The sequence below is a fragment of the Aythya fuligula genome, chromosome 3, assembly GCF_009819795.1.
Source record: "Aythya fuligula isolate bAytFul2 chromosome 3, bAytFul2.pri, whole genome shotgun sequence".
Classification (NCBI taxonomy): Eukaryota; Metazoa; Chordata; class Aves; order Anseriformes; family Anatidae; genus Aythya; species Aythya fuligula.
Genome location: NC_045561.1, coordinates 19,335,380 through 19,363,159, shown reverse-complemented (window position 1 = coordinate 19,363,159; position 27,780 = coordinate 19,335,380). Strand labels below are relative to the sequence as shown.

The 27,780-nt window shown below is 33.6% G+C and overlaps 1 protein-coding gene across 1 annotated transcript in view; it reads left to right on the top strand.

The window, feature by feature from the left end:
• USH2A (usherin) overlaps nt 1-27,780 on the top strand; it is a 396,028-nt gene that overhangs the window by 42,581 nt on the left and 325,667 nt on the right. The window contains 5 exon segments of the mRNA XM_032183742.1: nt 701-922; nt 2,234-2,327; nt 9,972-10,167; nt 10,978-11,108; nt 24,852-25,047. Of these exon segments, the coding sequence (XP_032039633.1) occupies nt 701-922; nt 2,234-2,327; nt 9,972-10,167; nt 10,978-11,108; nt 24,852-25,047 (839 nt within the window).

Sequence of the window (27,780 nt, the reverse complement as noted above, 5' to 3'; positions counted from 1 at the left end):
TAGTTTTAGACACAAGTGTGCTTGTATCCTTCAGGGCAGAACTCCTTTAGATGGCACAGAGGGCAAGTGACTTTGGCTTTGAAATCCTTGCCATGGCTCAAAGGTTCATAGTTTTCTGACCACATTAGATAGTGCCTCATGGGCATTTTTATAATCTTGAGGAAATGACAGTGATTAAGGTTTGTATTTCTACACCTTGTACCATGTCTGTAAGTCACTGCAATACCTCAAAGTATAACCGTTTCTGTATGTTTTTAATGTGTTTAGCAGATAAATAATTAACAATGTGGACATGTTAATTATGTTACTCATCTGAATGAATTCCTTATGTAGTTCAAGCATAGCTCATGTTTTTTTGAGACATTTTTTTTTTAATTTAGTGTAAAAGTCACTTTATCACTTGCACTTTATTCATATTTTGAAGTTGCCTTTTAGAGGCTTTACCTTCACTTGGAAACTTAGAGTCTGGAGAACAGAATGGCAGTTTGAGGAAAACATACACGTAGAGGGCATTTCCTTTCCCCTGCTTGAATTCTAGAAACCAGACTAGAAATCAACTCGCATAAGAATTTTCCTCAGAAAAATAAATAATTATTATAGCATGGAGACCATCTCTGAGAAAGCAGATACTGAGGGATGGAATCTGTAAAATACGTGAAATTTTGATTTTCATTTGTTTTCCTCTTTGTTATTTAAACAGATTTACACCATACTCCCGTGGTAATCTAACCTTTAGTGTTCTTACTCCGGAACCAAATCACCGACCCGGTTATAATGATTTTTACAATACTCCATCTCTCCAAGAATTTGTAAAAGCTACACAAGTGAGGATTCATCTCCATGGCCAGTATCATACCAATGAGTCTTGGGTAAATTTTAGGCACAGATACTATGGAGTTAACGAAATTACAGTCAGTGGAAGGTAGGTGTTACTATAACTCTTACACCCCACTCATCACTGCCTCCAACTACTAAAGCTGTATTAAATATGTAATTACATGCCTAAAATTTCTTCAAGTTGTTCTGCTTTTACATTTATGGGTGAGAAGGGAATTTGGTCTGAAGCAGTGCATCAGTTTTGAAATAACTGGTGTGCTGATTTTTTAAATATTTCTTCACGCATTATTTTAAAATTAATTACACTTATTACACAAATCTGTCAAAAGCACTCCTTTCCTTGGAATTATCAATGCCTCTAAGAAAAGACTTATGATTGAAACCATGGTTTATGCTTTATTTCAGTAGCTCTTCCAAGTTTCATTATAGATTCCCAGACATGGCAATTTTAACAGTTTTAATACAGAGCTCATTCTTTGTTTTAGCTGCAGTTTTCCACTTAAAACTGGGCAGCTGTCAGTAAAAGTGTTACATTATCTGTGACTGACAACTTCATTGTATATGATAAGTGTGCTGTCTTGTGAAAGGACTAATTACGCCCTGTAAATAACATGGAAATTTGGCAATGAAACAGTTTCCAAGAAGCATATGGTGCAGATTTTTGTTAATAAGTGTTATTTCTGAAATTATTTTGGTAGAGATCATTTTGAGAGAAAGCACCCTATCAAAGGTAACATTTACCTTAAGCTCTTCTACACTAGTAATGTTTTGATTATTGATTTAGATGCGTCATGATAATCCTTTTATTACAACAGCTAGAATTTTGGTGATTGTGTCACAATAAAATAATTTCAACTGTAGCTTGCAAAATGATACGATGCCTCCAGAAAAGCAGCCCTTCAGGTGGAGTGGGGTGGTTATTGTCTGTTAACTAATAGTTTATGAATATTTTATTTTAATAAGACCTGGACATTTTAAATTAAATCAAATAATCTAGACAGTTATGCTTGATATGGTTAAGATTGCTTGAAAAATTATAGCCACACTGTAGGGCTTAATATTGGAAAAAAATGCCATTTTACAAATGCATATTATATACTGAAAGTGAATATGTTTTCATTAATTTAACATGTTTTCATTACATTTTACATAAGGCAACAGTAGCTCTAATACAGGCTTTTTTTCTTCTTGGAAATCAATTCTTGATACTTACAAATGTGTTCAATTAAGTCTTTTTTTTTTTGTAGGTTACTGCACTTTTAAACATTGTCTTCTGTGTTTTATTTGTTCTTAATAAAAAATGGACTATTTTTAAAAATAAAATTATATTCATGACATATATTGTTGCAGAGATGTTTCACATATTTGATTTTTAATTCACTACCTGTTCTTTCAGGTGTAATTGTCATGGCCATGCTGATAATTGTGATACAGCTATGGAACCATACAGATGTCTGTGTGTCAAGGAAAGCTATACAGAAGGAAATAATGTTAGTGTCTCATCCACTTCACCTATGAACTGCCTCAAATCTGGGATTTTAGGCCTGTGAACGTGTGCATGCGTATGTATGTTACTGTTGTCCTAGCCAATACAGAATATTTGGGCTAAAATTGCCTAATCCAGCGGAAAACAGTAACATAGATTTACCTTCTTAGACTTGGAACATCTGTAGATAGCAGTATATCAGAATTCAGCTAAGAATGCAATCTTTCAGTACAGTTACTTTTTAAGATATATCTAAGGAAAAGTTAAAACATTTTAGACTTGATTTTAAATGTCTTCTGCGCAGTTAAGAAAATACTGAGACTTGCCTGTACATATTTATTTGGAAGTCATTCTCCTTGGGGGGTCTTACTGAATATTTTGATTTAAACCAGGGATTTGGATAGTGTTGTTTAAAAACACTGAAAATTGAGTTTTGATCTTATTTACTTAAGGACAGGAAATGCTGATTGCCCATACATTTTACAGTTACGTATGACATCTGGTTGTCCTTAAAATAATCGTTCATAGCAACATGATTGTTCTAATAAAAGAACAAATTTAATATTACTTTTTAATGCACTGTTTTCAGACAGTAGATGTTAAGGTTAATCTCTTCTTGGAACTAGAACTTAAAGGCCATATTTAAGAAAAAATCTAAATAAAAAATCTTAATATAATCTAGAAAATACATTCTTACCACTGCTGTGCTCTTACTAACAGTATTTCTCAATAATGAGAGATATAGTGAGGTACAGTAAGTAGCTGAAACTTAACAAGTTGCAAAATTTTAATTTTCCTAATTTTACAAGTCTTGGTCAGAGAGAATCAATATGGGGATTTTAGTATAAGTCATGGTTTTCTAGAGAAATATGTAGAGGATACCTTAGGATAATGATGCCAGATTGTACTTAATTTCTGAAACAGAGTGGTTGACCTCTCAAGAGGAAAGCTAGCTAATATAAATGTTTGTCGTTTATTAATAACGTAAATGTAAATTATGTAACCTTTGTGTTTGTTGAAAGATTTTTACGTACAACTTAGCAAAACCAGAACCATGATACATAAATTAAGAAAATATCCTCACAGAAAAGTTTCTGTCCTTAGATTAAATGAAAAGTGGTGCAAAAAGGGCTCTTGGGACCTAAAAAACATAGAAAATGGGGCTTTAGGTGTGTGTAGGGAGAGATGGTATCTATGAGAAGGGAAGGGAAAAGTACCAGGGACTTGCTCTGTGACGTTGCTGTAGCAAGTGCTGGTGAGAAGACTAATGATAACAGAAGGCCTTATTTGGTTGAAAAATTAGAACAATTGCTTTTGCTCTTTTTTTTTTTTTTTTTTTTTTTTAATTTTAAGTTTCTTAATGAAGTGCATTAAATAGTTTCCTGTTTAATATCCAAAGAAATATTGTACTTGTAACATGTTTTCCTTGATTATAAGTACCAAGTTGGGACATGACATTGCATTCTCGTGGTCAGTCAGTTGTCCACCAGCACCCCCGAGGTTCTTTTCTGCCAGGAGATTATAAATTACCATATTATTCCTATAATTGCTAGCTTTAGTGCATATAATACAGTTTATAGCAATCATATTGCATTTTGTGAACTGGTAAATAAAGTTTTTCTCTGCTCTGTGATGAAATCGATTGTCATTAGATATGGTGGCTTTGAGACGGGGCTCTGAACAGTTTAAGCACAGTTTAATAGAGCAATACTATAAACTTTAAATTAGTGAGTTGAATGTGGCAAGCCCACACACACTTTTCTCCATTAATGCAGAACAAATAAATTCCTGTACAAGTCATTCTTGTAGTAACACAAAGTCAGTGTCAACTTTAAAATGATGTATCAATTGAGTTCTGTACTTGCTGCATTATCTGCTGATACCTGCAAATATTTTAGCCAAAGACATTTCAGTGTTTCCACCATCTTTAATACTGATAACAATTTATCTTAAAAAAAAAAAAAAAAAAAAGTTAAGAAAACATGAGTTACATCAAAGAACTGAATCCCATGATCCCATTGAATGCTGGATTTCTGTCATGAGTAGGTTGTATTCCTTGCTGCATTTATGGCTGTAGGAAACAAGCTTTCTAAAAATGAAGAAGCTGTTTCAGAATAGCAACAGAGGTAACAAAGGAGAAACTATGTTTAGGGGAGAAAAAACAAAACAAAACAAACAAACAAACAAAAAAAAAAAAACACAGAGCCAAGCAGTCTATGCTTGCTGGGAGAGATGAAGTGTTAACCTGAGTGTATGTGATATTGTGTTTAGGATCATGTAATATTTTTTTATATGTACTTTTCTGTTTTCTTAAACTGAAATGTATAAAATACGATCTGCAGTCAAAAAGGGATTTACACAGAAATTTGAAGTTTTTAGAAGGGTCAAATTAGAAATTAGTTTTTAGAAGGGTCAAACTAGGAAAAAAAAATCAAACTGACAGTGTCTCTTTAATTAGAACACACATTGTGAAATGTTTCTTTGTAAGGATTAATTATAAATATTTAATAAATCTGGAAGTTCACCAAGCACTCTGTAAGACTGTTGTGAAAATAAATATATGTTGTGAAAATAAATATATTTTAATGATTTATCTGCTTTATCAGATATTTTCTGTCAATGTTAATGGGTTATTCCAGTGAGTGTCATTTTTGATTTGGTGTATGTGCATTGTAACTATAATTTCAATGCTTGAGTTAATCATATTCATTCAGGTTAGAATAAGGATGTTGTTTAATTATTTTTCTCATTCTGTAATGATAATGTCAGTATTGCCTGAAGATGAAATAAAGAAGAATTAGTAATAAAATAGAATAAGTATTTGCAAATATATCACTGCTTTGCATTTTACAGGAGATTTAGATAAATTCTGAACATCTTCAAGGTTTTGATTTTTATAAGGCAAATGTTTAAGGCAGAAACAAAATCGATTATGTTTTTTGACTAAAACTGTTTCATAGGCTTATACCTGTGTTTTTCAGGCTCCGACTCCAGTGAAGTAGGCTTAGCATTTTATTTTATATATATTTATATTGAATGTCAGTTAAGAATTTGGTGAAGGTACTTTATAAGTACAAACCTTCCTTTCAGAAAGGGTGGCAAATATTTGAGAAGAAATTCCACCATGAACAGTCTTTTAACTTTCCTCCTGTGCTAGAAGTCAGTCACCACAACTGAGTGGGTATAAAAAAAAAAAAAACAACACTTTTTTTTTTTTTAGAGTATTTTGGGCCATAAATATGAGATCCCTTAACAAGTTCTTAACATATGGTAAAGTCTGTCCTTGTCACATTTACAAATAATATAGCTAAAATTACTGTATTAAATTTATTTGGCGTATACATCTGGATAGTTGTTGCACAGCAAAGTGCAACAGAAACTGAAAACTTACATAGGTTGTTAAAGTGAATATTTTAGTTTAATTATTTTCATCATTGTTTTATGAACTCTTTAACTCATGAAATGGGATTTTTTTTTATCCTTTTAAGTGTTCTGTTTTGATGAAGACCTGATGTTGGAATGAACTGTAAGATAATAGGAAAAAGGGAAGGGAATGCTTAAGAATGACTTGAAGTTAAGAGACCAGATTTGGAAAAAAAGGGGAGATAAATCCTCATGGAACTTCTCTCTCATCTCATGAGAAAAAATGTTCAGCTTCTTCATTTGGTTTGTTCTGTAAATGCCTTGCCACTACTTTGGGAAATAGTTCAGCCTTATAGAAATGGAAACTGGGCCATCAAGAGTAGAGTTCTATAACGTTTATGTGCAAAGACTAATTTATAGACATGAGTATATGCTCTAAAACTTCCCACGATGTGCTATAAAAAGTTGGAAAGAGCACATGAAAAAACAGAGCAATCAAACAAGGTTAACCTTTCTTTACAAACTCAGAACTTCCTTTAAGTTTGTTTGTAAGTATCTTGAAGAAAGGTAATGGAAAATTTTTATATAGTTATAGAAATCTTAATAAGAGACAGTAGAATTTAAAAGAAAGAAAACAACTCTGATACATGCTTGGAGAAGGTATGAATGGATGTGAAAGTGTGACTGGATACAGAAAAGTCTTAAGAGTTTCCTGTGTAAATAATTAATGATATTAAACATCTGCTGTCTGAAAACTGGCATTGTTGATTTACCAAATATCAGATAACTAATCTCTTTTATGTTGGTGCAGAAGAAACTATCTAAATCTTAGTTAAAGTTCAGCCTGTATCATCATGTCAGGAATTAATGATACATAGTACCTGAGGAGCTGTAAATATTAACTAAAGTAAATGGTCACTTGATGACAGATTTCTAGCTTACAGAAGGAAGCAAACTATTAAAACAAACAAACAAAAACAAACAAAGAAACAAAACAAACAAACAAACAAAAAACTTTTTGGTAAGCTCTGTGCCATAATTTATGTATAAAGAGAGGTCTGAGGGGAAAGCGGTTATATCAGAATAAAATGAAAAGAAATAAAACAGACAGATGGCTGACTGGAGTTTTAGAACATTAGACAAAAAAAGAAAAAAGAAACCTAGTCCAGTAGTAGCATGCCTTAAAACTTTGAATGACTTCAGACATGCCTGTGGAAGTTATGAGTTTGTCCATTAATCCATCCTTAGAAAACTGGTGTAATTTCACAGTTCAAAGATTCAGGCTTCTAAAACAATTTGTGTACAAGCATTGCTGAAATAGTGAAAGAACTTGATCCTGTCTCAGATACTTTGTGATTTGTTGCACTGGTGATGACATGCCAGGAACTGTGAAGTAGTCATTACCCCTTAATACAGTTTCATTTGAGGTTCGTAAGTTTTACTAAATAAGAGATATGATGGCATAGATACTATCTAGCATTATGGCTGTCATTGTTACTTCTCAGAAGTTTAGAAGGCTGTTCCAGTCTGAAAATGATTTTCAGGGGCTTATCCACTCTGTAGGATATGTATTTCATTTAATGTGAAGGAAAATTGAGAGACAAGCAGGCTGGTGCTTCTCTGTTAATGAGGGTATCTGTTGTAAGTCATAGTGGCATGTATATTTATTGAATTTGTATGACTTGTACTGTATTCCTTGTGAGTGCCAAGTGATAGCCACTGGTTTTTTTTTCCTGTTACTCCACTAAAATTATTATTAAAAATAAAATAAAATAAAAAATCCCATGCAACAGTTTCCTCAGAAAAAACAACTCTAGAATAGCTAGTAAGTGTAGTGTGGCTACATCAAACATCATGCTGTAATGTTACAGGAGAATGGAATTTATAGTGTTATTCCAAATAGACAAGGTGGAGAGAGGGTATAATAAACACAGCTTTTAGAATTGAATATCTCAAGCAAGTCAGAACATTGGTAAAACAGAATGCATACCAAATTCATCAATTGTAAAACATCTCTTTTCCCTCTCATTTTTAATTTTTACTAAAGTCCCATTGGAGTCTAGAAGAGAGTTAGATGGTGTAAATACTTGATTTGAAAATAACTTCCAATTTTAATTTGGAAAATTTGTGTGAATTAATTTAATGAGCAGCCTGATATGGTTGCATATGCTTTGATTTTGTAGGATTCAGTGCAGTTTCATTCAATTTCACCAAAAAAAGCGTGGATGAAAGAGGACTTGAATAGAAATATATTGCCTGAGAATATCCGTACCAGTGTTCTATTGTGTTCTGTTACTGGCATTTGGCATTCAAAATGGCAACTCTTACGTTGTCAGTTAAGTTCTTTTCCAGCCACTTTGCCATTGCAAATCAGCAGTAGTATCTTTTCTCCAAATGCTCCAAATGCTATTCGGCATATGGTATTTGTAAACCCTCTTTAAAGGACTGCACTTAGTTTCTAAAGTCATTAGAAATATCTTTTCAAGGTACCCAGAGTGTTATGATATGACCCTGTAATACTTTAAGTCTTCCTTCATTTCTGCTCTGCTGTCTTCCCCAGGCGGTTGGAGTCATTTAGAATGTTCTAGCTTTTTACCTACTCAAACCTGGCTTTTTGAGTTTAAAACCTCTGGGGAGTTCACAAGACACAAATACAGTTCAAAGCACTGGCTAACATGCTTTCTTGACAAGTAGTCAAATGCTGAAGTGAGGATGCTGTGAATAAGCCATGAGGAAATTCAGACAACTGTTTTCAGAAGAGGACTAAGCTACACTGGAATAGATATTGACTAGAAGCCATACTTATTTGTTTAATGAAGCTTAATGGAGTGAAAGCATGCTATCTATTTGGGGTACAGACTGGGATCTTGTAAGAAGGAAAAAATAGTATGTGATGAACTACCTTATTATAGTCAACATTTATGGGGCAGCTTGAAGAAACACAGATGGATGCTGCATGAAACAGATTTTTGAAGACAGCGTAGTCTTCCAAAATGTCTGAGAAGGTGGCATTTTAATTTTGATAGCACATCTCACTTCAGCAGATTTTTAAATCTGTGTACAGATAATGGCATGTATATTAAAGAAGCATACGTATAATATATGTTATATGTTTGTACATATACTAGTTATTGCAAAGGTAACCTTTGCCTTCTGAAGTACTTTGCTGTCTATCTGTTGAATATTTCTTCAGAGGCACTGTCCTCAGCATTCTCAGGGATTAATAAGGAACTTGGCATATAAAGACTTTGTCTGAAGTTATTGGCAACCTTTACATAAATGTGACAGCTTTGGGAATTTTGATAAAGTAAGTTTTTTATCATAACTTTAGTCAAAAATACTGAATTCTGAATTCATTAGTAGAAATAAGTTTTTAATCGTGATTTTTAAGTAATGAATTGGGCCAAGATAGCTAGGTGTTTTGAACATATATCTTCAGATAATGTGTTTTCTTAGAAATTTGTTTTCACAGATGGTGACTAGTTCAGATACTGTATATCAAAAAGATGTTTGTTATTGTCCATGGGAAAAGCCACATACTTAACATCTTTTCTGAAGGGAATGAATGTAACTGAGGATAAGGACATAAATGTTCTTGTGGGGTTTAGTGTTATCCTATGGAAAAAAAGAATGCTTTCCCAAGAATTAGTATTTTTTGTTACTCTGCTTCTGGACCTTGTTCAGAAAGGTTTTTGGGGAATTTACCTACCCATTTCACACGACGGCCAAAAATTGTAACCTGAACTCTGTAGATACCTTTGAAAATCTCAAAAGTTATGCTTCAGACAAATGCAGAGTTGAGAATTGGTGAATGAGAACATTCTAAAAAAAAAAAAAAAAAAAAAAAAAAAAAAAAAAAAGTTAAACACAGAAGGTCTGAAAGTTAAATGTGGTTTGTGTCCTGATAAAGGCGTGACAAACTCAGCAGGATGCATTAGGTGAATATAATTTTCTGTACCTCAAACATGGTAGTCACAATTTTGTGTCTTTAGAGATTTAACAAGATCTGAATTTCCAGATGTTAGCCTATGCTGAGTATCTGAATAGTTAGATTTTTTTTCTTTCTGTCCACCTTTTTTGATTTTAATTTGTTCTTAAAATAATTTAAGAAGATTAGAGATGAATTTGTTTCCCTATATGCCTTTTCACTTCTTGTATTTAAGGTGTAGCACCAATATTTGTAATACATACATGGAGAAAAAGCAAATATATCAAACCATGAACGTAGAGAGTATAACTGTTTTCTTCTAAGTATAAAACAATGGTCTTTTTTATTTTATTTCAGTGTGATCACTGTTTGCCATTGTACAATGACAAGCCTTTTCGTCCGGGTGACCAAGTTCATGCCTATAATTGCAAACCTTGTCAATGTTATGGCCATGCAGAAAGCTGCCACTATGACTTAGCAATAGACCCTTTTCCTCAGGAATACTACAGAGGCAGTGGTGGAGTCTGTGATAACTGTCAACACAACACAGCTGGTAAGTCACAAAAATGAGAATTAATTTCTTGTTCTGTTGTCACTTTTGGGGTAAGTCTTGTTTCAGCTGAAATTAGTAATACTCAATGGCTGACATTCCAGAAAAATTGCATGTATATTTATTTTTCAAGTGTCCAGCTAAAGCACTACTTACAATAGTGCCAATATTTAATCTACAGGAAAATACTGCTTAAATTTAACTTAATCTTGTACAAAATCTTTCATGCAAAAGACATTTCAATTATTACAGTGTACTGTTTCAAAGCTTGTTCCATTGCATGTGCTAGAGCATTTTAATCCAGAATATCAAGGCTATCCAATCAAACCAGTTTAAATGATAAAATGGAAAAAAAAAAAGTTGTCACCTTTAGCTCTAATATCAGCTTCTTGCTTATTTAGTAAGGGTTTGTGTTCAGTTTAAATAGGGTATTTTTGAATATTTTTTATTTTTAACATTTGTCTTCTGTGTAAGTTTTCTTGGCTTTTTGTATTAAGGGGAAAAAAGGGAAAGTTTCAGGTTCAACAATAATTTTTCCGAAAAAACATATAGGTATTTGCATGGCACAGCTTTTATATAAGTGTGGTATTATATAACAGATGGAAGTTTAATGGAGTAAAACATAGTTTGTAACAGGTTCATTGTTTCATATGCTCTGGATCACTAAATTGGCAGGTAGAGATGAAAGGTGCATTAAAATGGACGTCCTGAAAATTATAGAATTCTCTCAAAGGAATAGAGTCTTTAATTTTGAATTATACAGCTAATTTTAATGAATTGGAAGCCATAATGCATAACCTTTCCTTCATGCAGGAAGAAACTGTGAGCTGTGCAAGGATTTCCATTACAGACAAGCAGGTGCAGATCTTTCAGCCATTGATGTTTGCAAACCTTGTGACTGTTATGCAACAGGCACCAAAAATAAGAGCCTCCTGTGTGATAATGTAAGTAGCCTCAGTATATAATAATGTCAAAATGTTTTAATTAGCTGGATAGATAATCAGTAAGATATTACAAAGTATATTTAGATGGTAACTACTTTATAAAAATTGGTTAAGTTCAGCCTTTTCAAAAATAATAATTGACTAAAATTAGAGAATGAAAGCCAAGAAAACACAGAAAGCTATTTGAGACTTAACATTGCAGAGTTGTTCATCTACACCAGCAACAGATATTAAAAATGATGTATGAATTTTCAGAATTGAATTTAATTTTGGAGTACTGGGAAGTACTAGTGCACTCAGTAATGTCAAGACATCCAGTTTTTACTATTTTTCAAGGTCTTGCTACTGTTTTAAAATTGCTAGCAGATTTCTACAATTCAGTCAATAAGATGATCCTGAAATGAACTAGAATTAAGATAGTTTTCCCTGTAATACAGACAAGAATTAATCTCCCATTTAGTTCCTAAAGTCCAATAAACAGAGATATGAACATATGAAACATACCAAGTGACACTGAAAAAAGAAAGCTGTCATATGCTTTTAAAGTCTATGGACCTCATTGACAATAAAGGTCTGATCATAAATCTAACTGTAGCTTTCAAAACACCTACTTCATGCCTGTTAAAATAATGTTTAGTGAGAAGATAAGAATGATGCATCATTGGGCTAAATCTAGATACATTTTATGAAATTTTGTTTGTGGATTTCCTTTGTGTATGGATATTAAAAGAAAACAACCAAACAAACAGGAAAACTCCCAAGACTGAAACCTTGAATATGCAGTAAAAATATGTTGTAGTTCATGTTCTAATTGCATATGTCCTCTTCATTGCAAAAAGTTTTGTAGGGAATAGAGATGCAGTTGCTTCTTTGTCTGAAATGTATTTTAAAAAACATTGGAATTGAGGCAGAGCTTGATCTTTAGGGAGAAAAGATAGACCTTCAGATTGTTGCTACATTTCCTACCTCACTTTTTCTCAAAGTTGTCATAAAATTATGTTTAATGTTTTATGTATGATGTACTTTGTTGTTATTTGCATTTTATTACCAGCAAGCTTTTGTGGATACTGTTGTATTTTCATCCTTGCTGTTAGAGTAGCACAAATACATGTCCAGTTAGACTCAGTGCACTTTCTAGGACACACATGATATGCTGAGTGATATGCAAATTTACCACAATGTGTTTTGAAAAATATCCCGTGTTACAAACAAAAAATAATTTATAATTTTCTGTCTTCTGAAAATGACACTTTTTGCCAGCATCACAGAAATGAGGGGAAAAAAAAAAAAAAAAAAAAAAACTATTGTAAAATGTAGATGCATCAGGACAACTTTTGTAAGGTATAGGGAAGACAGCAAAAGTTGATTTGCGTGTCCATGGTTTTTGACTAAATGTTAACCTGAAACAACTTTAGCTGTGATTAATAACTAGTAGAGGAGTAGTTTACAAACTTAAGAAGTCACTAATTTAATAGTAAAATATATTTTAAAAAAGTTAATGATGAAGCTTGACTGAAAATATGAACTGGGAGATATAACTGGAAAAATGGGGGAGACTGTTGCTCAATAAAGCATCAGTTAACTGCTGCATTAGCAGCAGTGCAGGGAGAAATGATTAAGAGGCATTAAAGAATAGATTAATAAGGCTGGGGACTAAAAGCTGAAATGAATTACATGAAATAGGAAGGCATCATTGAAGGAAGTATTTCCAAATTTGACCTGTGGAAGATAGAATCATAAGGAATAAGGACCCTATTCATGAAAATTAATTGTCACGTCACAATACTAATTTTCAAGGAAATATGCCAAAAATGGTGCAGAGTACACTTTTACTGCATAATTTACCATTTTCTGCAGTTCATCAAGGATTTTTTTTTTTCCTGCAAAGTGCCACTTATGTCACTAAGTTCCAAGAGGTACAGAGTTTCAAAATTGATCCATAGAACCACAAAATAACTTATTTATTTCTCAAAAAATACTTAGTCATCAGACATAGCTAATATTAACATAGATAATTTACAGGATGAGAGGAAGAACTTACTGTAATACTGTTACTCTCATCTCAGTTCTTTGTTCTTGAAAACTTTATGCCTGCTCTATTCATCTATTTCACCCTGTCCTTGGTAGGGGATACATGCAAGTATATGGCATTTGTCACTCGCATAGGTTCTCAGTTCTCATACATCTGTAGATCATGTTGATTTACAGATTAGTCTGTAATATCATTTTGTATTTTAAAGTGCAAACTAATGTCGTAACAACTTCAAAACAGTAACTTTACAGCTAATAACAATGAGAAGGACTTCAGAAGAGTGGCGTTGCAGCACATCCATGAGTAGTGCCTTACTCTTTCTGCAGAGAGAGGTCCTATCTTGAGAGAGAGAGAATTGCTACAGCCTGTTAAAATTTGTCCACTTTTGTGCTGGTTGTTGGCATCCAGTCAGTGCAGAAAAGATTTCCATTGGTTGCACCCTCTTTGTGAACTTTTGGCACAAAATATTTCAAACCATCTGAAAGTCCAAATGAATTATTTGAGATGCCTGCTTTATGAGACCGAAAGAAGAATTGGCTGCCTTCTTCCATTCTCCCTAACCATTCACACATGAGAAAATTCTACCAGAATACTGCTGATGTGATCATTCTTGCTCTGTATAGGGAGCTGGAGATTAATTTCTTTTGGCCCTTACACCACAATTCTTGACTCATTTTCCTACACTGTTTTTTACCCAGACTGCTCTACAAATGCTTACATATTCAATCAGGCACAGCAGTTTGTAGTCCTTTCATGATTCTGTTATAATATGCCATATATAATGGCATGAAAAAAGCACTCTTTTCCAAGGCATTTGTTTCTGGGCAGAGCTGAAAGTGCTGCTATTGCTTTTACTTAGTCTTTGGGAATACCAGTCTGAACTCAGTGAATTTAGACATCTTTCTTTACTCAAATTTTGTTGATTTTTTTTCCTTTTTTATTTTTAATATATATATATTTTTAGTTTACTTATGACATGCAGATAAATGTGTATCATATACTTACTGGTGCAAAGAAGCTGTGCTTTACTGCAGAAGATATTGGCCAGAGTTTCAAATGTTTAATTATGTTGTGTCTGTGGTGGGTATATTCTCTCATGCTGCAAGAAAAAACCTTTCTAAAGCTTAATGATAGTTACTTAAAGCTTAAATGATAGTTACTCCTTTCGCTGAGGCGTGAAACGGAAACATAGATTTTGGTGTAATCAATTCAACTTTTGAACAGGCTTCAGATACAACTTTTCTGTATACTTCATAAATATTGCTCTTTTGAAATTCTTCATGCATTTCCCTCAATTTTGAATGCTTTTTCTAAAGTATAATGGAAAATCTAGCTAGTATCTGTGTATGTATATATATTTTAAACCAATATAGATTTTTTTTGATGGATATTGTTTCTGAGTTGAAAAAATTCTTTGATTCCAAAATTTGAATGAGCATTCCTCTCTTTTCATTTTTCCACCTACGTATTTTCAATCTATTTATTGTGATTGAAAATAAATAACTGAACTATAAGCTATAAAGGAAAGAACATCAGGTAAAGCAGCTAATTAAGGGCACTTCAGTCAACAGGTATACTGAACAGAAAAGGGAATATAAAGGATGCAAACGTGAACAAGTACTACATGTACTGAACTACATGTACTGAACTACATGTACTGAAGTACTACATGAACAGCTCATGTGCATACTGGCTAATGGAGGCCACAGGAAATCAGTTATGAAACACTGTTTTCTGAGTTTTGGATTTCCCTTCATGGAAGGGCTTCAATCTTACTGATAGCATAAGCTGAAGGAGAAGGAGGTTTTTATGTCAAATAATGCCATGGCTTCATTTCTGAGTGGCTTTGCACCATGGAAATGCTGCTTTTCTGTGATATTTTGTCCAGTTATTTAGGGGAATTGCTCCCATCCTCCACCCTCTGGAGTATCATGGGCAGAGGGAAAACACATCATTTTACATTTTGAGCAGTTGTGGTAGAAAGTAACTGACTTTTGAAAGTCATCTTAAGTGACGACAAGAAGAGAGTAGGAGAGTAAAACGGAACTTGATTATTGTGGCTTATTCAATTTTCAGTTGCCAAAGCTGACACTCCAAGAATATTCACAGGTATTTGGTGGTCAGACCATTAATCTATCTGTGTGAGTCAGCACACCCTACAGTTCTAATTTCTTAAACCAAATAAACAAGACAGAAATCCTCAACCCTCTTGCTCCTTTCTTCCCAATTCCTGAGACTGCAGGCAATAGGATGCTGGGGTCCTTTCCAGGTTTGTGTCAGGTTAGAAGGTCGTGAGAAATGTATGATTAGAATTTATATCAAGAAAGAAGAACATGGAAATTGGTGCCATTGCAAAGCCAGCAATGGCAGGCTGAACAGTGAGAATTTAGTGAAGGTCCTAAATATACCCATGGGTCTCCAAATAGGAGACCCATGGCATGGCAGCTGGTCAAGGGAAGGTGCCTCTCTATTGGTCAAGAGTAAATAATTAAAATGAATGTGCACCTGGCCATGAGACCTGACAAGATGCATCCAAGGGTCCTGAAGGAACTGATGGATAAAGTTGCTAAGCCGCTCTCCATTATATTTGAGAAATTGTGGCAGTCCTGTGAAGTTCCTCATTTTTAAAGGGAAAAAAGACAGACCTGGGGAATTATAGGCCATTTAGTCTCACCTCTGCTGGGCATGACCGTGGAGCATATGGAAACTATGCTAGGGCACAGAGAAGAGAGAGGTGACCGGTGACAGCCAGCATGATTTCACTAAGAGCAAATAATGCCTGACAAATTTAGTACCTTTCCACAACAGGAATTACAGCAATGGTGGATAAGGGAAGAGCAACTAACATCATCTACTTGAGTTCTGCAAAGCATTGAGACAGTCCCATATGACATCTCTTTCTTCCAATTGGAGAGATGTGGATTTGATAGATGAACCACTTGGTGGATAAGGAAATAGATGGATGGTCAGTCTCAAGGAGTTCAGTGTGTCCAGGTGGAAGCCAGTGACAAGTGGTATTCCTCAGGTGTCTGTACTGGGACTGGTATTATTTAACATTTTTGTTGGTGCCATGGACCAACATCCACAAGTTTGCTGATGACACCAAGCTGGATGGTGAGGTTGACTGCTGGAGAGAAGGGATGCCATCCCTTGACACACTCAGAAGATGAGCTTGTGTGAAACTCATGAAGTTCAACAAGGCTTAGTACAAGGTCTTGCACCTGGTTTAGGGCAATCCCAAGTATGAATACAGGCTGGGTGATAAGAGCAAGCCTGAGAAGAAGGACTTGGATGAGGAGAAGCACTGGTGGATGAAAAGCTATACATAAGCCAGCAGTGTGCTCTTGAAGCCTGGAAAGCCAGCTGTACTCTGGGCTGCATCAAAAGTGTAGCTAGCAGGTCAAAGAAAATTATTCTCCCTCTCTAAATTGTTCTCATGAACAGTTCACTTTAGTAAAAGAAACTTATCAAGTGTCAACTTTTGTCTCTTAGTGAAGTCAAACCTCATCTCTTATTTTTTTTTTCTGCACAATTGGAAAGATTTTCTGTTTATATATCTGGCAGTATGTTTCCTCTATTACAGACAAAAAAAAAAAAGTTTTTAAGACTGTAGGGATGCCTAAAGAGAAGAGATGGTTTCAGCTTTCATAAGGGCTTAGATCAGCCATTTTTTTCAGCGAATTCCGTTTTATACTTTATGAATACATATGGTCAACACAGTTTTAAGTAGTCAGAAATATATTTCTGGTTCTGTGATAAGAACATGTTGAATATGTACTAGATGAGCACTCTGGCTAAGTAATTTGTTGTATCATAAGTATTAATTAAGACAGTGCTATGAAAAATGTTACCTATTGTCTGGATACCTGTATCACTTCTCAAATTCCTATATCAGTTTAGTAACTGGACATCAAGAGAGTTCTTGAATATAATTCTCTTTGATTTTTTGATTCTAGATATGATGAGTTACATTAAAATGTCACCCAATTAAAGAATTCTATGAATGTAGTCTAAAGCAGCGTGAACTGTTATGTGCATGTAAAAGTTAGAAATCTTGAGTAGCCTGCTTCCTGATTAAGGACAATGATGTTATAGCTGTGATTTGTGCAGGAAGAAATTGCTTGCATACCATTTATAACCATTTAGATTCAAGGATATGGGACTAATGCGTATTTCATACATAAATTATAAGTGACACAAGGGATTGTATGCTAACTCAGCATCAGTGATTTTCTGTATCAAATAGCAATTGTAATCATGAGGTCCCAAGTTATCCACAATTTGGTTGTAATGTTGTGCTAGACTCGTTTTCATAGTGAACAATCTAAACAAATATATTTTATAAGTTTGTTAGTACCAAGATGGTCACATTAATAGACAAGTTGTTTCCATCTGCTTACTGCTGGTGTCAGATACAGGCCTGTCAAGAGTAAACAACAGGAGAACAGATTACTTTCAACTCTTCTATAACCAGCATAATTAAAATCTATTTCTTTAAATGACAGATAGCTTTTGAAATGGGGAGTTAGTGGGGAGGGGAAAGGTCAATAATATCTCCAGTGCATCACTAGTGAAATCTTGGTTAACAAAATCTTTAAACATTAATTACTACCAGTATGATCAATGACACTGCAGTTTCCAGCAGTGGTTGTAGAAGTGGTTTGTTCTACCTGTTTTGATGTAGATTTCCATGCTATAAAACCTGTGGCACCCCTATGTCTATATTATCATAAACATTTTTAATTTGAACAACTTTTTTTTTTTTTTTTTTTTTTGTAATAGTATCCATCGCCAAGCATTTCAGAATGGTTCTGGATTATTTTAGTGCTTCTCTGTCTTTATAGAGAAATTAAGATTTTTTTTTTTCTGTATTTCCCTGTATTTAAGCAAAATTTTTCAATAACTAGACTAAGTGATTATTTTTCTTCCTAAATGCATGCAGTAAACAACCAATTTTCATAGGAACTTAAGAGTGCATGTGTGCCTTAATTTTGGTTTCCTCTTTTAGGTAAATCTCCAGTTCTGTAAATCTATTTTCTGATTTTTTTTTTATTACTTTTATTGCTTTTTAATGTAGTTTTTCTGATTTGTCTGTCATACCCTTCAACTACTTGATCTGAAGTGTTAACTTTCCTTTTCATGTCTTAAATATAATATTCTTTTTTGGTACATCTCAGGATAACACATACTTTTTCTGTTATGTTGTCATACCATTCATATTTAATTTGTGGTATCACTTAGAGATCATGTTCTATGTTATTGTATCTTCAATATTTCACTTTATTTCACTTTAGCTCTTTCATTGCTATTTGTTAAATTTTGAAATTCTATATTTACTTCACCTTTACTGATTTTAGAGAATTTGCACAAAGCATAAAACTGATTTTGAATATCAACCCAGTGAGGGTGATCCCAGCACAGCACTGCCCACCCAAACTGGGGCAGAGTCTCACAGCATCTAGACATGTCCAAGTGCTCAGAACAGGGTCCACTGACAGTCTCACACAAGGCAAAGTGATAAAACAGGTCCAGGGTCCATCCATGGAGTACAGTCTGGAGCAGCAGGACATCTTGTCCTGGAAAACTGGCTGCAGAGTAAAACTAGTTTCTTGGGTCCATCCAAGAGACTAGGGATGGTCACAGCTGCACGCAACCTCAGGAAAAGTCTGGGTTTCCAGACGTGACCTTATCTGGAGCTCCTGAGCCATGGGCAGAGGGTATGACTGGAGGCCCTAGGTGAGACTGCCCAGGGCTATTAAGGCTGGTTGGTGCAGGCTGTGACAGTGCTGGCCAGGCATCCTAAGCTGTGGGTGATCTGTGAGGTTGTATGCATGTTCTCTATTCTGTCTTCAGAGTCTGCTAACAAAAATGTTGAAGAGCTTAGCACCCAGAAGAACCCTACAAAGTTTTACAAAGCTCCCCAATTTTACAAGTACTTATTTAAACTACTTTTTTTTTTTTTTCCACCACTCCATCTAATATCTGTAATCTATTTCTTTTTCTCTAAGTTTCCACCCAGCTACTTGAAATATACAGAGTATATGAAAGATAAAATCTGTCCTATATAGGATGCATTACAATGGCATGTTTCCCTTACTGATATTCATGTCTACTTACAATGCTACACTTACAATAGAGGTCAGGGTTACATTGGAATTATATAATTGCAATAATTCTTCTGTATTTCAAAGGCTAAACTTCAACAGATACCCTTCATCTTAATATCCTATATTGACAGGTGCTGAAGAAGCAGAATGGCAAGGTTTCCTAGTCACTTATAGCTAAGGCATAAGCAAAATGGAAAATATTTGTGAATGCAATCAGAGGGTCAGAAAACTCTTTTTTCCAAAGACTTAGAAATCTGTAGTAAGGAAGAATTTCAATGGATTTTTATTATTTATTTTTTTGGTCTGGTACTTCTATGAGAGATCCTCTAACCTGGCACATAGAAACCTATTTTCAGATCTGTTACAAAGCAATCTGATAAGCCTTCTGCTCTAATGAAAACTTTAGTTTCCAGCAGTTCCTCTAGCCACCATGAAAGTCTTTCACTTTTTTTTAGAAGCAGGAAACTGTTTGACACTTGTACTTGTTACAGATGGAAAACTATTTGGTATATGACAGAATGAACATTTTTACAGAGAGGTCTCTGAAGGATTTCATTGGCTGGTTCCTGGAGAAAATTTGAAATTATTGGCCAGTTATTTCTCCCTCATTGTGAAGAATTAATATTATTATTCTGGCATAATTTTTACCCTATTAAAGGAAAGTTTGGGGCATGCATTTCTACATCTGAAGGTGATGAAAACTGCTACTACTGTACTCTGTAATAGGTTGACACTTAAAACTATGCTGAAGATACTTGCTTCTCTTTGCATTCTGTAATCTATTCATTTCACTTTTTGCATCAGGAAATGGCTGCCATCTGTTCACTATTAGCCTTGGCTTTATATGACTGTAAGAACAGCCATACTGGGTGAAATGAGATTTTCATCTAGCACAGTATCCTCTCTGACAGTTATCAGTAAATAATGACAGTTATGAGTAAATAATTTATGGTTTTGGGACTGCATGAGACAGGAGTTTTCATCTGAGTTCTCTCATTGGGTGTTCACCTATGTTCACCCCATGGAGTTCATCCAACTCATTTTTGAATGAAAATTCAGAAAAGTGTAATGTTCAATGCACTTAATGTGCATAGCATAAGTTTCTTTTTCATTCTTTAAAACTGACTTCCTGTTAATTTTTTTGGGTGTTCTTCGCATATTTTGAGAATACTGAATTCATTCTGTAAACCACTAAAGACTTTATAGATATCTACTCCCTTCATCTTAGTTATGTCTTTCCAAACTGAAAAGTCTCTTTTCATTTGTATCTTTACTTATTCTACCAGCTCTGCTATCTAACACTTTTATTTTAGGATGGATAACCAGAGATACCCATTTTTAAACATTATTCAAAATGTTGATAAACAATGGATTTTATGACAAGAATGACATTTTCTGTGTAATTCTCACTCCTTTTCCTAATAATTCCACTATTCCAAATGCCTTTTTTTTTAAACTGTCTCATAGCTTTCATATCTTTTTAGGGGAGAATAGAGAAGCTTTAACAGCACGTTTCTTGGGTGGTAATAGCTAATTTTGGACTTATGTTCATTCTGGATGTTGCTGACTTAAATAAATGTAGTAGAATCACGCTTTTTTATTTTTTATTTTTCAAAAAATATATGAATCTTTTCCATTACATCAAATTCATGATTTAATTTTAAGTAATCTGATCTGTACGGAAAAGGACTGCTAGTCCATAGATCGCAGAAGCTCCCTTACAGCTGTTTTTAGGAGATTGATGTAACTTTTATAATTTTATTCCTCTTTACTGAGGCTGGTTTCAGCAATTAATAACTCAGTAATTTTATATTTGAGTTCATCTAGGACTCTTCAATGATGTAGTCAATTTCAATTTAATAAAATATTTTCCTTCTGACATTTCAGTTGGAGACCAGTCTTGAAAACTATTCCTAATACAGAACAGCTCTTTCACAGTGAGCAGTGGTGAAATGTTTTATGTTCTCTTTTGTGTCTGTATCTTCCCTGAATGCTATATAGAATACACAGAAACAGGTCATCTGCTCCAGCTCAAAGCAGGATTGTTGTCAATACCAGGTCCAGTCAGTCATGATTTTCTCTGTATGAGTCTTGAACACCTCTAGGGAGGGAGGTTCCACATCCCTCTGAGCAATCTGTTACTGGCTGCTCTTCCACTGTAAGGAAAAGGTCTGATGTCCAGTCTGAATCTGCCATTCATTATTTAATTGCTTCTTGCTTGTTCCTTTGCTTTTGAAATTTTGAAAGATACTTTTTTTTTTTTTTTTTTTTTTTTTCTTTCTTTCAAACCTTAACCATGTTGCTTGTAAAAATACTTTTTGTACTGCTTTATTCTGGTTTTAAAATTTGGTTCTGATTATTCTCTTAGAAAATTTTCTTACTGTGATTTGACTTCTACTTTTTAAAAGACTTGTTTTTGCATCTAATACTTTCATCCATATGATAGCTTTTGGAGTAATTTTAGTCTTTGGAGGTATGTGTTCTGTGTTTATGCTGAGTGCTAGAGATGTATCTTTATACAATGCTTGCAACTGAGCATGCTATGATCACTCACTGAAAATGATTCTTTTATAGTTATTTATTAAATTAGTTTTTTTTTTTCATTTAGTTGCTCAGAGTAAACTCAGTGTTCCTTTCATTTGTGAGTTCTCTGATGAATGGCTCAGATGAATGAATTGGTCTCTGATAATAAATTAAATGTCTAGATCAAATTCAGTCTAAAAGAATAACTTCAAAATCATTGTTGCTGTGTTTTCTGCTACAGTGGCTTCTCTTAACTCTTACCTTTTTGTATTTGCTGTTGTCTTGCCTTTTTCTGATAAAATATTATTTTTCATGCTTTTTAAATTTATTCTTCTTGTATTTAATTTATTCTTCTTATATCTTCTTTATTCTTACAATAGTAGACCTTTGTAATAACACATTGAAGAGGTTTTATTGGACTGTTAGGATGGGTTTGGGACACATGCTTCTCTATAACTTTCATTCAGTGTTTTTTGCATTGAAAATTTACCTTTAGATTTTGTAATACTCTATTTTATCTTTTGTTAATAAAGCTTAGAACTTCATTGTAGATTGGGAGGTGTGATAAAAACATTTCTTTTAAATGGAAATTCTGAGTAGATTTGTCACTGGTCCCACAGAGCTCTTCTGTTTCATCTTTGTCTGGCTTGTAGGTTTAAAATGAATGCAACAACTGTTAAATGAAGTTTTATTCTGGTAGCTACTGGTAGCTAATTAAAAGCAAACATTGACATCTGTGGATGTTGTAGATGAATAACTAGTTTTGAATCAATGTACTTTTTATTTTCTGTAAACATTTACACTGAAAAAAATACACCGACCTAAATAAAATCATTTATACCACAAAGTTAGTTTACTGTCATCTCTGCATTCCCCAGAACACTTGATGACAGAAAAGCTAAATCTGAAAAAATGAGGCTGTGGTATGTGTCCCATGAAACTAACTTTTTTGTGCATTAACCCAACTTGACCATAGTAAACATGTTTTGAGTCTATCCTTCAGCTGTGCTGAAGAGAAGGTAACTCACTTTGCTTAGGCTTTTAAATGACTACAAAGGAAAAAAAATAATTGTACCCTTATTTAATGTACAGTACTCTCTCTTTTTCTAGTGTGACACAGATAACAGTCCCAACTTAACTACTATACTATACTAATCTCTTGTTGACTGTGGACAATACAAAAAAAGGAAGCAAAACTTTCATACACCAGTACTGATACAGTCTGCAGAATATGAAGCTTAAATGGGGCATACAGAATTTCTTAGAGGATGTGTTTCTTTGATCAGTGGTCAGAAAGTGGAACTCAGCTGCAGAATAGGACGTGACCTTCCCAGACATTCTCATATCACAGCCACCATTCTCCAGCTGGCTGTATGTAACCTTGAGGCTATTCAACATAACTACACTGCAGAATTTGCAAAATACATAAATATATCTCACTGGTGTTGCAAGTTGGAAACAGACAAGGTGATTGGCCTAAGTGTATATACTTCCGGATGTTTGTGGAGTACTTTAATTCTTCGTTTGCAAAAGCTTCAGTTCAGTTGAACGTGTTGTAATGAGTTAATCACTCATAAAAAAAACTTTTCAATTTTTATACTAATGGTTTGGGGCTTTGTTTTACGTTTGTATTGAGAACTGCATGACATTCTTAGGTAAGTGGTCATATGCACAATTTGTACTTAATATTATACTTAATTTATACTTAATACTACAAGTATTACATAGTATATATACTTGTAGTATTATATATATAATACAAGTGATGAAATCTGGTGGACTGGTAGTTGATCAAGGATGCTCTCTAACTTGTAAATGCTCTTTCAGCTTTGAGTACTGTGGTGTTGTAATAGGAATTGCAGATGTGAATGGCTGATGTGTAATTTCTACTACAATGTGACAAAATGATAGACCTAATTTCTGTCACAAAAACTTGGTAGGTTTTCTTCATGTTTACATTAATATAAAACAAATGAAAAGGGAGAAAAGGTATTATTTTTTCCAGCCTTACTCAATTCTTTCTCCTAGAAAGCACTCATGCAGTGTCTCTTCATGCCCTGTTCTCCTTTTCAGTTTTCCATTGAGGAAAATTCTCTCCTTGCTTTTTAATGACTTCCAGTGTGTAGTTTTTTTATGTTCCTTGACTATGAATCCTAGTTTTTTGGCCAAACCTTATGCTTCTCTCAATTGGTTTGACTCCCTGTTCTCATCTGTGTTGTGCATTGACTGATACTTTCTATTATTTCCCTATCCCTGTGCCACTTCACTTTTCTTATGGTTTTCCCACTGTATCAGAAAGTGATAAATGTAGTTTTTTCTGACTTTCAGAGGCTTGAAATCAACTTTTCAGGAGCTCTTTAATCTTACACAGGATGAGAGAGTCGTACTCCCAAATCATGGCTCAGGCATAACAAAGGATGCATCAGATGCATCAGATCCTTCCAAGTAGTAATGCTACCCATTTAGGGAGAAGGAGAGGAACATCCAGGTGCTGAAGTGGAATATTTGGATCCCAGGTGAACCAAGTAAAGAGAGAGCCATTGGGTCATATCCAGAAGAGAGAATTTATCATTGAGTCATCAAGGAAAAACTCTTTCAATTTTGCTTTATTCTCACCTAACTAATATTTTCATTAAAATAAATAAGCATATAATCTTACAAAGAGCAAAGAAAATGAAAAACTTGACCTTTGAAAATGACACAATATTTTATAGTAACTGATCCAAAAAATACAGTTTATTTAAATATAAATCATCATTTATGCAATAGAATTTTGTAATTTTTTTCAGCTTTCTCTGTCCAGCTGGTGAATACTGCTGCATTGTTTACTCAGTTCTTTTTTTCTTCTGTTTTGAAGGGGAAAGACTTTTAAACTCTAGTAAAAATTGAACAGGTACAGTGATTAATATCTCTCTTCTCTCTCTGAACAAGTTTTAAAAAAAAAATGTTACACAGGCTTATTTTTTCTGTTCCATTTAAAGTTTTTTCCTCCCCAACTCATACTTCCATTCTTGTTGCTAATGAGTGTATCATCTAAAAATAGATATGTTCATCATTCTATAATATTTTGTATCTTTCTAGATTGGAGGCCAGTGTAATTGTAAGAGACATGTGTCTGGCAGACAATGCAATCAGTGCCAGGAAGGATTCTACAATCTACAACAGTCAAACCCTGATGGCTGCAGTCCCTGTAACTGTAATACCTCTGGGACAGTCGATGGAGATATTACCTGTCACCAAAATTCAGGCCAGTGCAAGTGCAAAGCAAATGTTATTGGTATGTGTAATGCAAGAGTTCGGAGCCACTTTTCTTGTTATCTCTGGAAATAAACACTTAATTTGTAAATGAAAAGTATAGTAAACTTCTTTGCTGAAGGCAGAATTTAAAAATGAATGAAATTAACTGTTGGAAAATTATTAATTTAATAATTCTATCAAACTACAGCTTGAAGCTTAGTTTAATCAACCCTTTAGAAGTTTCTTTATGGTATAGCTGCATTAGCTTACATAGCTCCATACTAATAAGGCACAGAAATAATGTAATTTGCTTACTGCATAGATGCTTCTTTTAGGAAATTACACTTTTTCAAAATGTTTTATACTTAATGAGTTCTAAGCAAATCATTTCCATGCTAGTTTTCTTAATAGAGCAAAATAAATGGATTTTTTTTTTCTCAAAATATTCTGTGCTACAGGGTCCTTTGTGATAAATCTATCCATTTTTTTTTCTATTATATTTCTTTGAACTGTTCCTATGAAATGCAAAATAAGTCAACATAATTCCACAGATCATGTACATAGCTAGGGTTAGTTATCAAGGGCCACATAATTTTAATTTTGTAATTCAATGCCAAGCTGATTATAATAAACTGCTACCTTCTGCGTTATTTATCATTTTTTTTTACAAGACATGCTTTTTTGTTTGTTACTCCCCAGGTATTTTTCAGAAATTAGATTTGATTATAGCAATTTACTTCCAGCATATTTGAGGGGAGCCACAGCCACATAAGGACAAAATTTATCAAGTGCCCAAAATACACAGTATATATATACACTTTGAAATGTTTGTATGGGAATATTATGCAAGGAGAATTTCCTGATAAAGTGAGCCTTGCATGGTAACTGTACGTGTCTCAGACTATACATGTCTCAAGAAAAAAAAAAGATATCTTTTCCTGCTTTGTTATTAACACAATTAGTAATTTTCTTCTTTGTCAGTTAAATGTGGTTGTAGGTTGTGCTAACAACATTCAAGTTTCAAGTTTCTAATAATTTATTGATTTGTGAAAATTGAATTATTTGTAGTATTGTGAGCATTCCTTTGTCTCTTCTTTCTTCTTGTTGTAGCTGGAATTTCAAAAAAGGAATTTCAAAATAACAAATAAAGAAAAATAACTCTAAAGACATAAAACTGAACCATCTCTATCCTCTTTCTGTGGAATACAAAGTACCTGTTTTCCATATGGTAAAGAGGGTGATAAAGTCAAATATAATCTCTGTGACTTTATCTGTGCATCCTAAAACCTCTTTAGTAAAGTTCAGTAAATGAACTTCAGAAAATTCTTAATTAAATGTTCTTTGCATACATTTTGATTTTTTCTAAAATTCTTCCTCTGTGAAAATGTTTTTCTTAACTCAGTGGGAGTTTGGTGTACTAGAAACTCACAGTGTGGTTCTTACATATTTGATTGTCTACATATTACTTTTCTCTCTTTGATAGGAACAATAAGAATTATTTCTGCTAAGTGAGTGGGGCAATTTATTTCTAAGTGAAGTGGGGGGGCTTTTGTTAAACAAGTAACCAACTATTAACAGGATAAAGACATAATTCTTTCCAGACTGGGTTATCTTTTTTGTTTTCCAAACCAATTCTAATAAGCTTCTATATATACATAAGCTTCTATATACACATGCAGTAAACTTAAGAGAGAATTTGGATTTGTAAATTGTTTTTTAGAGCAAACAGTCTGTTGCCCTTTTATCTATTTAAACAAACATCATAACAGAAAAATGCAACCATGGACTGTGGTGTTATGAAACATGAACTGTTAGAGTTAACACAACTGTTAAATCTTACTAATGATTCTATCACCAGTAAAATACATTAGCACCAATAATTTTATTAAAGTAGGTCATTCATCTAGAATAAAAAGGTAGAAGAATGTGAATTAAATGCCAAGCGTGCTAACTCCCCTGTACTTGTTAACATTGAATGTGATGCCCTGTAGGCCTTCCTCAGTATCGTTAGGAATAGATTACCTGTCAGGAATATGTATGGCATATTCAAATAAGCACTGCGCATATTTTTAAAACTGATATGATATGAATCCATGTAGACCAATTTTAATAGTTCAAAATGAGTCATAATTCTTGTTAACAATACAGTTATTTTTAAAATTTGCAGCAATAGTGGTCCTTTTTTATTTTCCTTATTGAAATTAAATGATATGCCTTAGGTGAGTCATTCATCACTGTTAAAGGAACTTGCCTTCTGTTGGAGTTTTTGAGTTTTATCCATATGTATAATGTATTTCCTACCATTTTTTAGTTTTATTTTTCTGCATATAAGATGTTAAATATATGTTTGTATGTTTTTGTACTTTTAAATGATAACATTTTGGTAGAAGATGGTATTTATTTTTTTCAGGATGCAACAATTAAGTGATGGCTTCACAGTGAAGGATTTTCCCACTGCAAGGGAATGAAAAATTGAATTTGCATTTTTCATATAATAATCTAGTTTGCTTTCTTGTAATGTACATTTTATAAACTAAAATAAAAATGCTATCCCTTGGGGCAGGGATAAAGCAAGTAATGACTTTGAAAACAAAGCTAATAAAACAACAGGATGAAGTATGAAGAAAAACGTTTAGATTTCAGTGTACTGTATGAATTAACTAAATCATACATTTAGATAAAAATATTTCATTTTGGATTATGGAAAACATTTCTGCTTTCAGAGAGGTTTTTCAGTTAACTTTCAGCCAACAATAAACACTAACGTAAGTGT